We start from the raw sequence: 15,876 nt of genomic DNA, 5'->3' as shown, positions 1-15,876 counted from the left end.
CAGTATTTGAAGATAAATCATTCGTTTCGCATGGATTTGAAGCTAAGCCTCCTACTTCGTATTGATTTGAAGCAAAGTCATGTATTCGCATGGATTTGAAGCCAACTCGTTGTTTCGCATGCAGTTGAAGCTAAATCACGTATATCACAAGTATTTGAAGCTGAACCATTTGTTTGGCATGGTTTTGAAGCTAAGCCTTCTACTTCGCATTTATTTGATGCTAAGTCACGTGTTTCGCATTGATTTGGAGATAACTCGTTAGTTTCGCATGCATTTGAACCAATTTCACTTATATTCGCCAGTATTTGAAGATAAATCATTCGTTTCACGTGGATTTGAAGCTAAGCCACCTACTTCGTATTGATTTGAAGCTAAATCATGTATTCGCTTGGATTTGAAGCCAACTCGTTTGCTTCGCCTGCAGTTGAAGCTAAATCATGTATATCACAATAATTTGAAGCTGAACCATTTGTTTCGCATGGATTTGAAGCTAAGCCTTCTACAACGCATTTATTTGATGCCAAGTCACGTGTTTCGCATTGATTTGAAGATAACTCGTTTGTTTCTTCTGCATTTGTACCAATATCTCTTATATTCGCCAGTATTTGAAGATAAATCATTCGTTTCGCGTGGATTTGAAGCTAAGCCACCTACTTCGTATTGATTTGAAGCTAAATCATGTATTCGCTTGGTTTTCAAGCCAACTCGTTCGTATCGCCTGCAGTTGAAGCTAAATCATGTATATCACAATTATTTGAAGCTTAACCATTTGTTTGGCATGGATTTTAAGCTAAGCCTTCTACATCGCATTTATTTGATGCCAAGTCACGTGTATCGCATTGATTTGAAGATAACTCGTTTGTTTCGTCTGCATTTGTACCAATATCTCTTATATTCGCCAGTGTTTGAAGATAAATCATTCGTTTCGCGTGGATTTGAAGCTAAGCCACCTACTTCGTATTGATTTGAAGCTAAATCATGTATTCGCTTGGATTTGAAGCCAACTCGTTTGTTTCGCCTGCAGTTGAAGCTAAATCATGTATATCACAATTATTTGAAGCTGACCCATTTGTTTCGCATGGACTTGAAGCTAAGCCTTCTACTGCCCATTGATTTGAAGCTAAATCATGTGTTTCGCTTGGATTTGAAGCTAACTCGTTTGTTTCGAATGCAGTTGAATCTAAATCATGTATATCACATATATTTGAAGCTGAACAATTGTTTCGCATGAATATTAAGCTAAACCATGTGTTTCGAATGAATTTGAAGCTAAATCATGTGTTTCGCATGGATTTGAAGCTAACTCGATTTTTTCGCCTGCATTTGAAGCTACATCATGTATATCCCAAGTATGTGAAGCTAAACCATTTTATTCGCATGGATTTGAAGCTAAGCCTTCTACTTCGCATGGAGTTGAAGCTAAGCCTTCTACTTCGCATTGATTTGAATCTTAATCATGTGTTTCGCATGGATTTGAATTAAAATCGTTTGATTCACCTGCATTTGAAGCTATATCACTTAAATTCGCAAGTATTTGAAGCTAAATCATTTGTGTCGCATGGATTTGAAGCTAAGCCTTCTACTACGCATTGATCTGAAGCTAAATCATGCGTTTCGCATGGATTTGAAGCTAACTCGTTTGTTTCGCATGCAGTTGATGCTAAAGCATGTATATCACTAGTATTTGAAGCTGAACCATATGATTCTCGTGAATATTAAGCTAAACCATGTGTTTCGCATGAATATTAAGCTAAACCAAGTGTTTCGCATGAATTTGAAGATAAATCATGCTTTTCACATGGATTTGAAGCTGACTCGTTTGTTTCGCCTGCATTTGAAGCTATATCACTTATATCGCAAGTGTTACGGCCAAGTGGCCAGGATTTATGGCAGGGGCCATGTGCTTGGGTACCCGGACGGTATGGGTGTGTCCCGGGCCGTTCCCGGGCACATGCGGCACCGCCATAACGTCTCCTGGTCCTTGATTACGGTCCAGTCAATTACGGTTGGGTCTGGCATTGTTCGGGCACGTAGGCCCATCAGCGCGGGATGTCTAGCAGGAGTTATTTTGCCACTCTCCCTCCTAACTCCCGGCCCACCGTTTTGGGGCAGTCTCACTGGATTTGGGATTGCAGTGGTTGGACCGTAATTCCTTGCCGCCCACCCTAGGTCAAGAGAAGTAGTTAGGACCGAGGTGATATTAGGCATGACTCCGGTCCTCTAGGGGACCGACAAGACGGAACAGACAGACAGAAAGCACAGAATATCAGAAGAGTACAGAACATTTTTAGAGCTTCAGAAGAGGACACCTTAGACTTTCAGACAGAACAGAACAGAAGACATAGAGAGATACGCGTAACGGTTAGGTTGCGTGTTACAAATAGAGTACTAGCATTTCATTTAGTCCCACTACAGTGGGTGGTCCTTCGAGTTAGTCGGCACCAAGTGCAATATTCAGAGGATCTCCGTCATCCATCTGATGGGTCCTCAACATTTGGTCCTTCGAGCCGGATCTAAGAACGCACAGACGAAGTGACAGTACATCAGAAGCTACAGACACGCAGTACAGTGTATCACGAGAGCACCAACACCTGGCTTCAATCAGGAATCTCAGGAGCTCAGTGACGAGAAGTTTCTTCCGGAGGCTACAGCATCCAGAGAAGGCAGTGCATATAGCTTCAGAGCAGTGCAACACCACAGAAGTCCAGCAACACAGCAGGACAATCACGCAGCAGCTCAACATCATTGCAGAACAACGGAGCATCCCAGTGCAGCCAACAGGCATCGACAGCAGTACCAAGTGTCCCAGCCCAAGTGATAAGTACTTTTATAGTCCCATTTGCGTCAGTAAATCACTATGGCGGAAGATCTCAAACCGTTGATGATCGAGCGCGGAACGGTCAAGGCTGCATTCACGCGGTTTAAGACATTTATTTGCAAATTCGCGACCACGACCTCGGTGGGATCTCTTAACTAACGGTTAGATGCAAATGTATGTCTCCTTGACAATTTTAATAGAGTTCAAACGAGAATCGAAATACTCGTAGCTGGAACGGACGCCGAAGCAGCGCACGCGATCGAGCGCGAAGAATTCGAGACGGCGTATTTTCATCTGATAGATAAAGTCGAAATAGTCATTGCCCGTGCCACTCCGGAGCAGAGTAGGATAACCACGAACAGCCCGATATCCGCGCAGACTGCAGATACCGCAATAAACGTTAGATTACCGATACTGCAACTGCCTTCCTTTGATGGCAATTACAGTGATTGGGTGAAATTTAAAGACACATTTACATCAGTGATTCACGAGAATAATTCATTAACAGACATACAACGGTTCCATTATTTAAATACCTCACTCAAGGAGGTAGCGGCTCGTGTGATTCAAGCGTTAGGCGTGTCCGGAACAAATTACAGACATGCATGGGAATTACTCAAGTCGCGATATGAAGATTCCACAAGTCTCAAGCGGCATCATGTAAATTCATTACTTGATTTAAAATCCATTCAAAGGGAATCAGACATCACATTGCGGGAATTTCTGGACGAAGCTACAAATCATAGAATAGCGTTAATGTCTTTGGGTGAATCGGTTGAAACTTGGGACACCATGTTAGTTCCGTTATTGTCCAGAAAGTTAGGTCAAGTGTCCATGAGAGAATGGGAAAGGAGAATAATATCTCAGTCGGAAATGCCTACATTTGGTCAATTATCTGCGTTTATAGAAGAACGTTCCAAATATTTAGCAAATATCGCGGTCAGTGTTCAGGTAGCTGCATCCAGGGTCGACCAGCGACCTCGAGGAACAAATAATACCCCTCGTTACAACTACATAGCTTCGCATGTAGTTAACTCAGCCGGGTGCCCCGCATGCAAGGCCAATCACGCGATATATAACTGTGAGAAATTTAAGAACAGCGATTTAAATACAAAAACAAAGATAGTGCAAGAAGCCCGGCTGTGTTTCAATTGTTTGTCATCGGCACATCGGGTACGGGCGTGTACACGGAGTCATTGCAAACAGTGTGGAAGGAAGCATCATTCCTTATTACATAATCCCGAATTCAAACGCGCAGAAGAAGGCTACGCGGCTACAGGAGAATCAGATTCGCGAGAACCCCCAGTACTCACAGCTAACGTAGCAAATACAATAGGGCATGCCGTATTATCAACAGCAATAGTTTATGTCAAGGACAAGGGGGGTCACATAAATGCAGGGTATTATCAGATTCGGGATCTCAAGCAAATTTTATAACCACGGAATTTTGCCAACGACTCGGCATCAAACCGACTGCAATAAGTTCAACAGAGACAGGATTAGGAAGGGCAGTAAATTCCATAGAAGGTAGAGCAACATTAACAATTCATTCGCGATATAATAAATCTCAACACACGGTACAATGCCTATCAATAGAAACCATCACGTCAGACATGCCCAATTTTCAGATACATAGAGAAAAAATAGAAATTCCAAGTCACATAGAGCTAGCCGATCCAGAATTCCATTTACAACGGCCAATAGATATGCTCATTGGAGCAGGTATATTTTGGACATTGCTATGTGTCGGTCAACATAAATCAACTTCCAACCTGCTCTTGCAAAAGACCCAACTCGGTTGGGTTTTGGGAGGCACTCCTACCTGGGCAGACAAGAAATTATCACAAGACAATAAGTGTTGTTTAGCCACACTCAATGACCTACAATCTCAATTAGAGAGGTTTTGGGACATAGAGGAACTAACCCCAAGCGATACTAGGTTAATCGATGAATGCGAGGCACATTTTAGGGAAACCATAAGACGAGACACGGACGGTAGATATATCGTTAGAATACCGTTTAAATCCAACGCAAATGAATTAGGTACTTCGCGAGCGCAAGCTGAACGGCGGTTATAATCGTTAGAAAGGTGGTTAGCAAGATATCCAGAAAAAAGTCAGCAGTATACAGAATTCATGTCAGAATATGAGACGTTAGGGCATATGTCGCGCATTGTAGAAGGTACACACGAGCAATCCGCCTACTAACTTCCCCACCACGCTGTATTCAAGGAAGGCAGCACGACAACGAAGCTTAGTGTTGTGTTCGATGGATCAGCAAAATCCTCATCAGACCTTGCATTGAACGACATCCAATTAGTGGGCCCTACAGTTCAAAGCGATTTAATTTCCATTTTAATTCGTTTTCGATATAATCGGTACGTCCTGTCGGCCGATATTGCTAAAATGTATCGACAAATTTTAGTTCATCCAGCAGATAGGAAGTATCAAAGACTTTTGTGGCGAGCACAGCCCCATCTCCCAGTCCAAGAGTACGAGTTAAACACAGTAACTTATGATACAGCATCCGCTCCTTTCCTAGCGACTCGTACTCTGCACGAAATTGGACTGACCTGTGCTCACACATTTCCGACGAGCAGTAAGGTTATAATCAATGATTTTTACGTAGACGATTTATTAACTGGGGCTCAAACAGAACAGGAAATAGAAACGCTGAAAAGGGAGCTGACGCAAATTCTATCACAAGCAGGTATGGACCTTCGTAAATGGGTAAGCAATTGCCCGACAGTTACAGCAACAGACAGTACAGAGAGAAATCGCGAAATCGCCGTAGATAAAGACCCAAAAACGTTAGGCCTCTTGTGGTCACCGACGACCGACCACTTAATGTTTAGAGTAGAATCCCCACAGAACCAGCGTGTCACAAAACGTACTATTCTTTCTGAAATAGCTCAAATTTTTGACCCGTTAGGTCTAATATCCCCCATTGTAATAGTCGCAAAATTGATCCTACAACAACTATGGCAGACTCAGATAGGTTGGGATCAATCAATACCGCAGAACCTGCATACTCAATGGCTCCAATACCGCCAAGATATTAGCAAGGTAGGAGCAATGAACATCTCGCGATGTGCAATTTCAGAGTGTTTAGATGATATAGAACTGCACGGGTTTTCAGACGCGTCCGAGAAGGCGTACGGGGCTTGTGTTTACCTGCGCTCTAGGGATCTGTCAGGTAGTTGGGTAACGCGCTTATTGTGTGCAAAGTCCAGAGTCGCACCGCTCAAAACCATTTCATTACCGAGATTAGAATTATGCGGTGCATTATTACTAGCAAATGTAGTAAGCAAAGTTAGAATAGCATTAGACACAGTAAGGTTTAAGGAATACCTGTGGACAGATTCGACGATCACCCTCGCCTGGCTTCGAAGCTCCCCAAACAAATGGAAAACCTTCGTAGCCAATAGAGTATCGCAAATTCAAGGTTTAACGTCAAGTGATAGTTGGAGACATGTAGCCTCTGAAGACAACCCGGCAGATTTAATTTCGCGAGGCACAAAACCAGGTACATTACAGAACACAACCATTTGGTGGGACGGTCCCACCTAGTTACGTCAGAGCTCAAGTCTATGGCCTAGCGCGTTAGATAACCCTATCGACGTTCCGGAAGAGAAGGAAAGGAAACCGGTTATGTTGACTATATCGACTGCAGAGAGTAGCATTGTCAGGATATTTTCAACCTATACGCGATTACTCAGAAGCATAGCATACTGTCTCAGATTTGCCAAATTTATGAGAAATCGAGTTAAAAAATTAGAAGGTGACGCATCAGGTTCGCTAATAACGGGTTCATTGACAACAATAGAAATCAATGCAGCGAGAACACGTTTGGAATTACTTGCGCAAAGGGAGGCATTTTCGACAGAGATCAGATTAGTACAAACGCAACAAGCACTTCCAAATTCCAGTGCGCTACGGTCCCTAAATGTATTTCTGGACAATGGCGGACTACTCAGGGTGGGCGGAAGACTATCCAACGCACCCATAGACTACGATCAAAAACATCCGATCATATTGCCACCAAAGCATCCGCTAACGGATTTAATAATCAAATGCGAACATCACAGGTTAATGCATGCGGGATGTCAGGCTGTTTTAACGTCATTACAAACAAGGTATTGTTTAGTCTCAGCAAAACATAATGTAAAACGAAACATACGGAAATGTGTACGGTGCTTTAAAACAAACCCATTGAGTCAAACCTATCAGATGGGTCAATTACCTGCGTCGAGAGTCACCCCAGTGCGACGTTTTTTTACCTGTGGAGTCGATTACGCAGGCCCATTTTTTACAAAGGAAAGAACGAGAAGCAAGGTAACAGTCAAGGCATACCTATGCATTTTTGTATGTTTCGTTACGAAGGCCGTACATTTAGAATTAGCTACCGACTTGAGTACCGACGCTTTCATAAACTGTTTCCGGCGTTTTATTGCCCGACGGGGACGATGTCATTGTATCATATCCGATAACGGTACAAACTTCATTGGGGCGCGGAATGAGCTAGTTGAGCTAAATATCTTAATTAAGGACAAACAACACAACGAAAAAATTGCAAACGCACTAAGACAGGAATCCATCGAATGGCGATTAATTCCTGCGCACTCTCCACACTTTGGTGGATTGTGGGAGGGAGCGGTCAAATCTCCTAAATACCACCTCACACGCGTTATAGGAGATCAGAGGTTCACGTTCGAAGAGCTATATACGTTACTGACGCAAATAGAATCCAGTTTAAATTCACGTCCACTTTCACCATTATCCTCAGATCCCACAGATCTAAACCCTTTGACTCCTGGGCATTTTTTAATTGGTACTGCCCTTACAACACTGCCATCTGATGACCTACGAGATATCAAGGTCACTCGACTCAACAGATACCAGCTAATCCAGCAAATGGTCCAGCATTTCTGGCAAATGTGGCAGCGGGAATGTATACAACAGTTACAGCAACGACACAAATGGCAGCATTCCACCACGTCGAAATTAGCCGTGTATTCCTTGGTAATCATCAAGGAGGACAATCTACCCCCGTTACAGTGGAGCATGGGAAGAATCGTTCAGGTACACCCTGGTACAGATGGAGTGATTCGTGTCGCAACAGTCAGAACGTGAACCGGAACAATTAAACGACCCGTGACAAAATTGTGTATAATACCTTTAGATCACTTAGAAATGTCACACGAGGTGTAGCGCAACTATGTATAGTGTAAATTTCGATCATTGTAAATATTGTAATATTCACACAGAATACGTAGATTGTAATCATATCATAAGCTTACACTTATATGGGTTATCAAATATAGACATAGTTGAACATGCGATGCATGTTCAAGGTGGGCGGTATGTTCCGGCCAAGTGGCCAGGATTTATTGCAGGGGCCATGTGCTTGGGTACCCGGACGGTATGGGTCTGGCCCGGGCCGTTCCCGGGCACATGCGGCACCGTCATAACGTCTCCTGGTCCTTGATTACGGTCCAGTCAATTACGGTTGGGTCTGGCATTGTTCGGGTACGTAGGCCCATCAGCGCGGGATGTCTAGCAGGAGTTATTTTGCCACTCTCCCTCCTAACTCCCGGCCCACCGTTTTGGGGCAGTCTCACTAGATTTGGAATTGCAGTGATTGGACCGTAATTCCTTGCCGCCCGCCCTAGGTAAAGAGAAGTAGGGAGGACCGAGGTGATATTAGGCATGACTCCGGTCCTCTAGGGGACAGAAAAGACGGAACAGACAGACAGAAAGCACAGAACATCAGAAAAGTACAGAACATTTTTAGAGCTTCAGAAGAGAACACCTTAGACTTTCGGACAGAACAGAACAGAAGACATAGAGAGATACGCATAACGGTTAGGTTGCGTGTTACAAATAGAGTACTAGCATTTCATTTAGTCCGCCTACAGTGGGTGGTCCTTCGAGTTAGTCGGCACCAAGTGCAATATTCAGAGGATCTCCGTCATCCATCTGATGAGTCATCAACAGCAAGTATTTGAAGCTAAACCATTTGTTTCGCATGGATTTGAAGCTAAGCCATCTACTTCGCATTGATTTGAAGCTGAATCATGTGTTTCGCTTGGATTTGATGTTCACTCGTTTGTTTCGCCTGCATTTGAAGCTATATCACTTATATCGCAAGTATATGAATCTAAATAATCTGTGTCGCATGGATTTGATGCTAATCCTTCTACTTCGCATTGATTTAAAGTTGAATCATGTGTTTCGCATTGATTTGAAGATAACTCGTTTGTTTAGCATGCAGTTGAAGCTAACTCATGTATATCACAAGTATTTGAAGCTAAACCATTTGTTTCGCAAGAATTTGAAGATAAGCATTCTGCTTCGCATTGATTTGAAGCTAACTCGTTTGTTTCGCATGCATTTGAACCTGTATCACTTATATTCGCAAGTATTTGAAGGTCAATCATTCGTTTCGCATGGATTTGATGCTAAGTCTTCGGCTTCGCATTGATTTGAAGCTAAATCCTGTGTTACGCTTGGATTTGAAGTTCACTCGTTTGTTTAGCCTGCATTTGAAGCTATATCACATATATCGCAAGTCTATGAATCTAAATAATTTCGGTCGCATGGATTTGATTCTAAGCCTTCTACTTCGCATTGATTTGAAGCTAAATCATGTGTTTCGCATGGATTTAAAGCTAACTCGTGTGTTTCGCCTGCATTTGAAGCTATATCACTCATTTTCGCAAGTATTTGAAGCTAAATCATTTGTTTCGTATGGATTTGAAGCTAACTCGTTTGTTTGGCATGAAGTTGATGCTAAATCATGTATATCACAAGTATTTGTAGCTGAACCATTTGTTTCGCATGGATTTGGAGCTAAGCCTTTCACTTCGCATTGATTTGAAGCTAAGTCATGTGTTTCGCATGGATTTGAAGCTAACTCGTTTGCATCGCATGCAGTTGAAGCTAAATCATGTATTAGACAAGAATTTGAAGCTAAATCATCTGTTTCGCGTGGATTTGAAGCTAAGCCTTCTACTTCGCATTGATTTGAAGCTAAATCATGCGTTTTGCTTGGATTTGAAGCTAGCTCGTTTGTATCGCATGCAGTTGACGCTAAATCATGTGTACCATAAGTATTTGAAGCTAAACCATTTGATTCGCATGGATTTAAAGCTAACACTTCTGTTTCGCATTGATTTGAAGCTGAATCATGTTTTTTGCATGGATTTGAAGATAACTCGTTTGTTTAGCATGGAGTTGAAGCTAACTCATGTATATCACAAGTATTTGAAGCTAAATCATTTGTGTCGCATGGATTTGAAGCTAAGCCTTCTACTTCGCATTGATTTGAAGCTAAATCATGTGATCGACATTGATTTGAAGGTAACTCTTTTGTTTCGCATGCAGTTGAAGCTAAATCACGTATATCGCAAGTATTTGAAGCTAAACCATTTGATTGGCATTGATTTATAGATAAGTCTTCTACTTTGCATGAATTTGAAGCTAAACCATGTGTCGCGCTTGAATTTGTAGCTAACTCGTTTGTTTCGCATGCAGTTGAAGCTAAATAATGTATATTACAAGTATTAGAATCTAATTCATATGATTCGCATGGATTTGAAGATAAGCCTCCTACTTCGCATTGATTTGAATCTAAATCATGTGATTAACTTGGATTTGATGCTAACCCTTCTACTTCGCATTGATTTGAAGCTAAATCATGAGTTTCGCTTGGATTTGAAGCTAACTCGTTTGTTTCGCATGCAGTTGAAGCTAAATCACGTATATCGCAAGTATTTGAAGCTAAACCATTTGATTCGCATGAATTTGAAGCTAAATGATGTGGTTCACATGAATTGAATCTCACTCGTTTGTTTCGCATGCATTTGAAGATATATCAGTTATGTCGCAAGCATTTGATGCTAAATCATTTGTGTCGCATGGATTTGAAGCTGAGTCTCCAACTTCGCATTGATTTGAAGCTAAATCTTGTGTTTCGATTTGGTTTGAAGCTAACTGGATTGTTTCCCGTGCATTTGAAGCTGTATCACTTATGTCGCAATTATCTGAAAATAAATCATTTGTTTACATGCATTTGGAGCTAAGCCTTCCACTTCGCATTGATTTGAAGCTAAATCATGTGTTTCGCATGGATTTGAAGCTAACTCGTTTGTATTGCATGCAGTTGATGCTAAATCATGTATATCACAAGTATTTGTAGCTGAACCATTTGTTTCGCATGGATTTGGAGCTAAGCCTTTCACTTCGCATTGATTTGAAGCTAAGTCATGTGTTTCGCATGGATTTGAAGCTATCTCGTTTGTTTCGCCTTCATTTGAAACTTAATCATGTATATCACAAGTATTTGAAGCTAAACCATTTGTTTCGCATTGTTCTGAAGATAAACCTTCTACTTCGCATTGATTTGAAGCTAAATCATGCGTTTTGCTTGGATTTGAAGATAGCTCGTTTGTATCGCATGCAGTTGACGCTAAATCATGTATACCACAAGTATTTGAAGCTAAACCACTTGATTCGCATGGATTTAAAGCTAAAACTTCTGTTTCGCATTGATTTGAAGCTGAATCATGTTTTTTGCATGGATTTGAAGATAACTCGTTTGTTTAGCATGCAGTTGAAGCTAACTCATGTATATCACAAGTATTTGAAGCTAAATCATTTGTGTCGCATGGATTTGAAGCTAAGCCTTCTACTTCGCATTGATTTGAAGCTAAATCATGAGTTTCGCATGGATTTGAAGCTAACTCGTTTGTTTCGCATGGATTTGAAGCTAACTCGTTTGTTTCCCACGCAGCTGAAGCCAAATCATGTATACCACAAGTATTTGGAGCTAAACCATTTATTTCGCATGGATTCGAAAATCAGCCTTCTATTTCGCAATGATTTGAAGCTAAATCATGCGCTTCGCATGGAATTGAAGCTATCTCGTTGGTTTCGCATGGATTTGAAGCTAACTAGTTTGTTTCGCCTGCATTTGAAGCGAAATCATGTACATCACAAATATTTGAAGCTAATCCATTTGTTTCGCATGGATTCGTAAATCAGCCTTCTATTTCGCATTGATTTGAAGCTAACTCGTTCGTTTCGCATGGATTTGAAACTAACTCGTTTGTTTCCCACGCAGCTGAAGCTAAATTATGTATACCACAAGTATTTGGAGCTAAAACATTTGTTTCTCATGTATGTGAAGCTAAGCCTACCACTTCGCATTGATTTGAAACTAAATCATGTATTTCGCATGGATTTGAATCTAACTCGATTGTTTCGAGTGCATTTGAAGCTATATCACATATATCGTAATTATCTGAAGATAAATCATTTGTTTCTCATGTATTTGAAGCTAAGCCTTCTAGTTCGCATTGATTTGAAGCTAAATCATGTGTTTCGCATGGACTTGAACTTCACTCGTTTTTTTGGCATGGAGTTGAAGCTAAATCATGTATATCAGAAGTATTTGAAGCTAAACCATTTGGTTCGCATTGATTTGAAGCTAAGTCGTTTGTTTCGCATGCAGTTGAAGCTAAAACATGTATATAACAATTATTTGAAGCTAAATCATTTGTGTCGCATGGATTTGAAGCTAAGCCTTGTACTTCGCATCGATTTGAAGCTAAATCATGGGTTTCGCATGGATTTGAAGATAAATCATGTGTTTCACAAGTATTTGAAGCTGAACCATTTGTTTCGCATGGATTTGAAGATAAGCCTTTTACTTCGCATGGATTTGCATCTAAGACTTCTATTTCGCATTGATTTGAATATAAATCAAACATTTCGCATGTATTTGAAGCTATCTCGTTTTTTTCGCCTGCATTTGAAGCTACATCACTTATATTCGCAAGTATTTGAAGGTCATTCATTCGTTTCGCATGAATTTGAAGCTAAGCCTTCTACTTCGCATTGATTTGAAGCTAAATCATGTGTTACGCTTGGATTTGAAGTTCACTCGTTTGTTTAGCCTGCATTTGAAGCTATATCACATATATCGCAAGTCTATGAATCTAAATAATTTCGGTCGCATGGATTTGATTCTAAGCCTTCTACTTCGCATTGATTTGAAGCTAAATCATGTGTTTCGCATGGATTTAAAGCTAACTCGTGTGTTTCGCCTGCATTTGAAGCTATATCACTCATTTTCGCAAGTATTTGAAGCTAAATCATTTGTTTCGTATGGATTTGAAGCTAACTCGTTTGTTTGGCATGAAGTTGATGCTAAATCATGTATATCACAAGTATTTGTAGCTGAACCATTTGTTTCGCATGGATTTGGAGCTAAGCCTTTCACTTCGCATTGATTTGAAGCTAAGTCATGTGTTTCGCATGGATTTGAAGCTAACTCGTTTGCATCGCATGCAGTTGAAGCTAAATCATGTATTAGACAAGAATTTGAAGCTAAATCATCTGTTTCGCGTGGATTTGAAGCTAAGCCTTCTACTTCGCATTGATTTGAAGCTAAATCATGCGTTTTGCTTGGATTTGAAGCTAGCTCGTTTGTATCGCATGCAGTTGACGCTAAATCATGTGTACCATAAGTATTTGAAGCTAAACCATTTGATTCGCATGGATTTAAAGCTAACACTTCTGTTTCGCATTGATTTGAAGCTGAATCATGTTTTTTGCATGGATTTGAAGATAACTCGTTTGTTTAGCATGGAGTTGAAGCTAACTCATGTATATCACAAGTATTTGAAGCTAAATCATTTGTGTCGCATGGATTTGAAGCTAAGCCTTCTACTTCGCATTGATTTGAAGCTAAATCATGTGATCGACATTGATTTGAAGGTAACTCTTTTGTTTCGCATGCAGTTGAAGCTAAATCACGTATATCGCAAGTATTTGAAGCTAAACCATTTGATTGGCATTGATTTATAGATAAGTCTTCTACTTTGCATGAATTTGAAGCTAAACCATGTGTCGCGCTTGAATTTGTAGCTAACTCGTTTGTTTCGCATGCAGTTGAAGCTAAATAATGTATATTACAAGTATTAGAATCTAATTCATATGATTCGCATGGATTTGAAGATAAGCCTCCTACTTCGCATTGATTTGAATCTAAATCATGTGATTAACTTGGATTTGATGCTAACCCTTCTACTTCGCATTGATTTGAAGCTAAATCATGAGTTTCGCTTGGATTTGAAGCTAACTCGTTTGTTTCGCATGCAGTTGAAGCTAAATCACGTATATCGCAAGTATTTGAAGCTAAACCATTTGATTCGCATGAATTTGAAGCTAAATGATGTGGTTCACATGAATTGAATCTCACTCGTTTGTTTCGCATGCATTTGAAGATATATCAGTTATGTCGCAAGCATTTGATGCTAAATCATTTGTGTCGCATGGATTTGAAGCTGAGTCTCCAACTTCGCATTGATTTGAAGCTAAATCTTGTGTTTCGATTTGGTTTGAAGCTAACTGGATTGTTTCCCGTGCATTTGAAGCTGTATCACTTATGTCGCAATTATCTGAAAATAAATCATTTGTTTACATGCATTTGGAGCTAAGCCTTCCACTTCGCATTGATTTGAAGCTAAATCATGTGTTTCGCATGGATTTGAAGCTAACTCGTTTGTATTGCATGCAGTTGATGCTAAATCATGTATATCACAAGTATTTGTAGCTGAACCATTTGTTTCGCATGGATTTGGAGCTAAGCCTTTCACTTCGCATTGATTTGAAGCTAAGTCATGTGTTTCGCATGGATTTGAAGCTATCTCGTTTGTTTCGCCTTCATTTGAAACTTAATCATGTATATCACAAGTATTTGAAGCTAAACCATTTGTTTCGCATTGTTCTGAAGATAAACCTTCTACTTCGCATTGATTTGAAGCTAAATCATGCGTTTTGCTTGGATTTGAAGCTAGCTCGTTTGTATCGCATGCAGTTGACGCTAAATCATGTATACCACAAGTATTTGAAGCTAAACCACTTGATTCGCATGGATTTAAAGCTAAAACTTCTGTTTCGCATTGATTTGAAGCTGAATCATGTTTTTTGCATGGATTTGAAGATAACTCGTTTGTTTAGCATGCAGTTGAAGCTAACTCATGTATATCACAAGTATTTGAAGCTAAATCATTTGTGTCGCATGGATTTGAAGCTAAGCCTTCTACTTCGCATTGATTTGAAGTTAAATCATGAGTTTCGCATGGATTTGAAGCTAACTCGTTTGTTTCGCATGGATTTGAAGCTAACTCGTTTGTTTCCCACGCAGCTGAAGCCAAATCATGTATACCACAAGTATTTGGAGCTAAACCATTTATTTCGCATGGATTCGAAAATCAGCCTTCTATTTCGCAATGATTTGAAGCTAAATCATGCGCTTCGCATGGAATTGAAGCTATCTCGTTGGTTTCGCATGGATTTGAAGCTAACTAGTTTGTTTCGCCTGCATTTGAAGCGAAATCATGTACATCACAAATATTTGAAGCTAATCCATTTGTTTCGCATGGATTCGTAAATCAGCCTTCTATTTCGCATTGATTTGAAGCTAACTCGTTCGTTTCGCATGGATTTGAAACTAACTCGTTTGTTTCCCACGCAGCTGAAGCTAAATTATGTATACCACAAGTATTTGGAGCTAAAACATTTGTTTCTCATGTATGTGAAGCTAAGCCTACCACTTCGCATTGATTTGAAACTAAATCATGTATTTCGCATGGATTTGAATCTAACTCGATTGTTTCGAGTGCATTTGAAGCTATATCACATATATCGTAATTATCTGAAGATAAATCATTTGTTTCTCATGTATTTGAAGCTAAGCCTTCTAGTTCGCATTGATTTGAAGCTAAATCATGTGTTTCGCATGGACTTGAACTTCACTCGTTTTTTTGGCATGGAGTTGAAGCTAAATCATGTATATCAGAAGTATTTGAAGCTAAACCATTTGGTTCGCATTGATTTGAAGCTAAGTCGTTTGTTTCGCATGCAGTTGAAGCTAAAACATGTATATAACAATTATTTGAAGCTAAATCATTTGTGTCGCATGAATTTGAAGCTAAGCCTTCTACTTCGCATTGATTTGAAGCTAAATCATGTGTTTCGCTTGGATTTGAA

At 40.2% G+C, this 15,876-nt stretch overlaps 1 protein-coding gene across 1 annotated transcript; it reads left to right on the top strand.

Annotated features, from left to right (window-relative positions):
- Window positions 1-4,431: 4,431 nt before the first annotated feature.
- LOC143263257 (uncharacterized) lies at window positions 4,432-7,950 on the top strand. Its single transcript, XM_076528355.1, has 3 exons — window positions 4,432-4,776; window positions 5,050-6,343; window positions 6,644-7,950. Exons 1-3 carry the CDS (start codon window positions 4,432-4,434, stop codon window positions 7,948-7,950), a joined length of 2,946 nt encoding a protein of 981 aa, XP_076384470.1.
- Window positions 7,951-15,876: the final 7,926 nt, after the last annotated feature.

This window comes from Megalopta genalis, unplaced genomic scaffold, assembly GCF_051020955.1.
Source record: "Megalopta genalis isolate 19385.01 unplaced genomic scaffold, iyMegGena1_principal scaffold0425, whole genome shotgun sequence".
Classification (NCBI taxonomy): domain Eukaryota; kingdom Metazoa; phylum Arthropoda; class Insecta; order Hymenoptera; family Halictidae; genus Megalopta; species Megalopta genalis.
The sequence above is the reverse complement of the archived record's forward strand: the minus strand, read 5'-3'. Positions and strand labels throughout refer to the sequence as shown.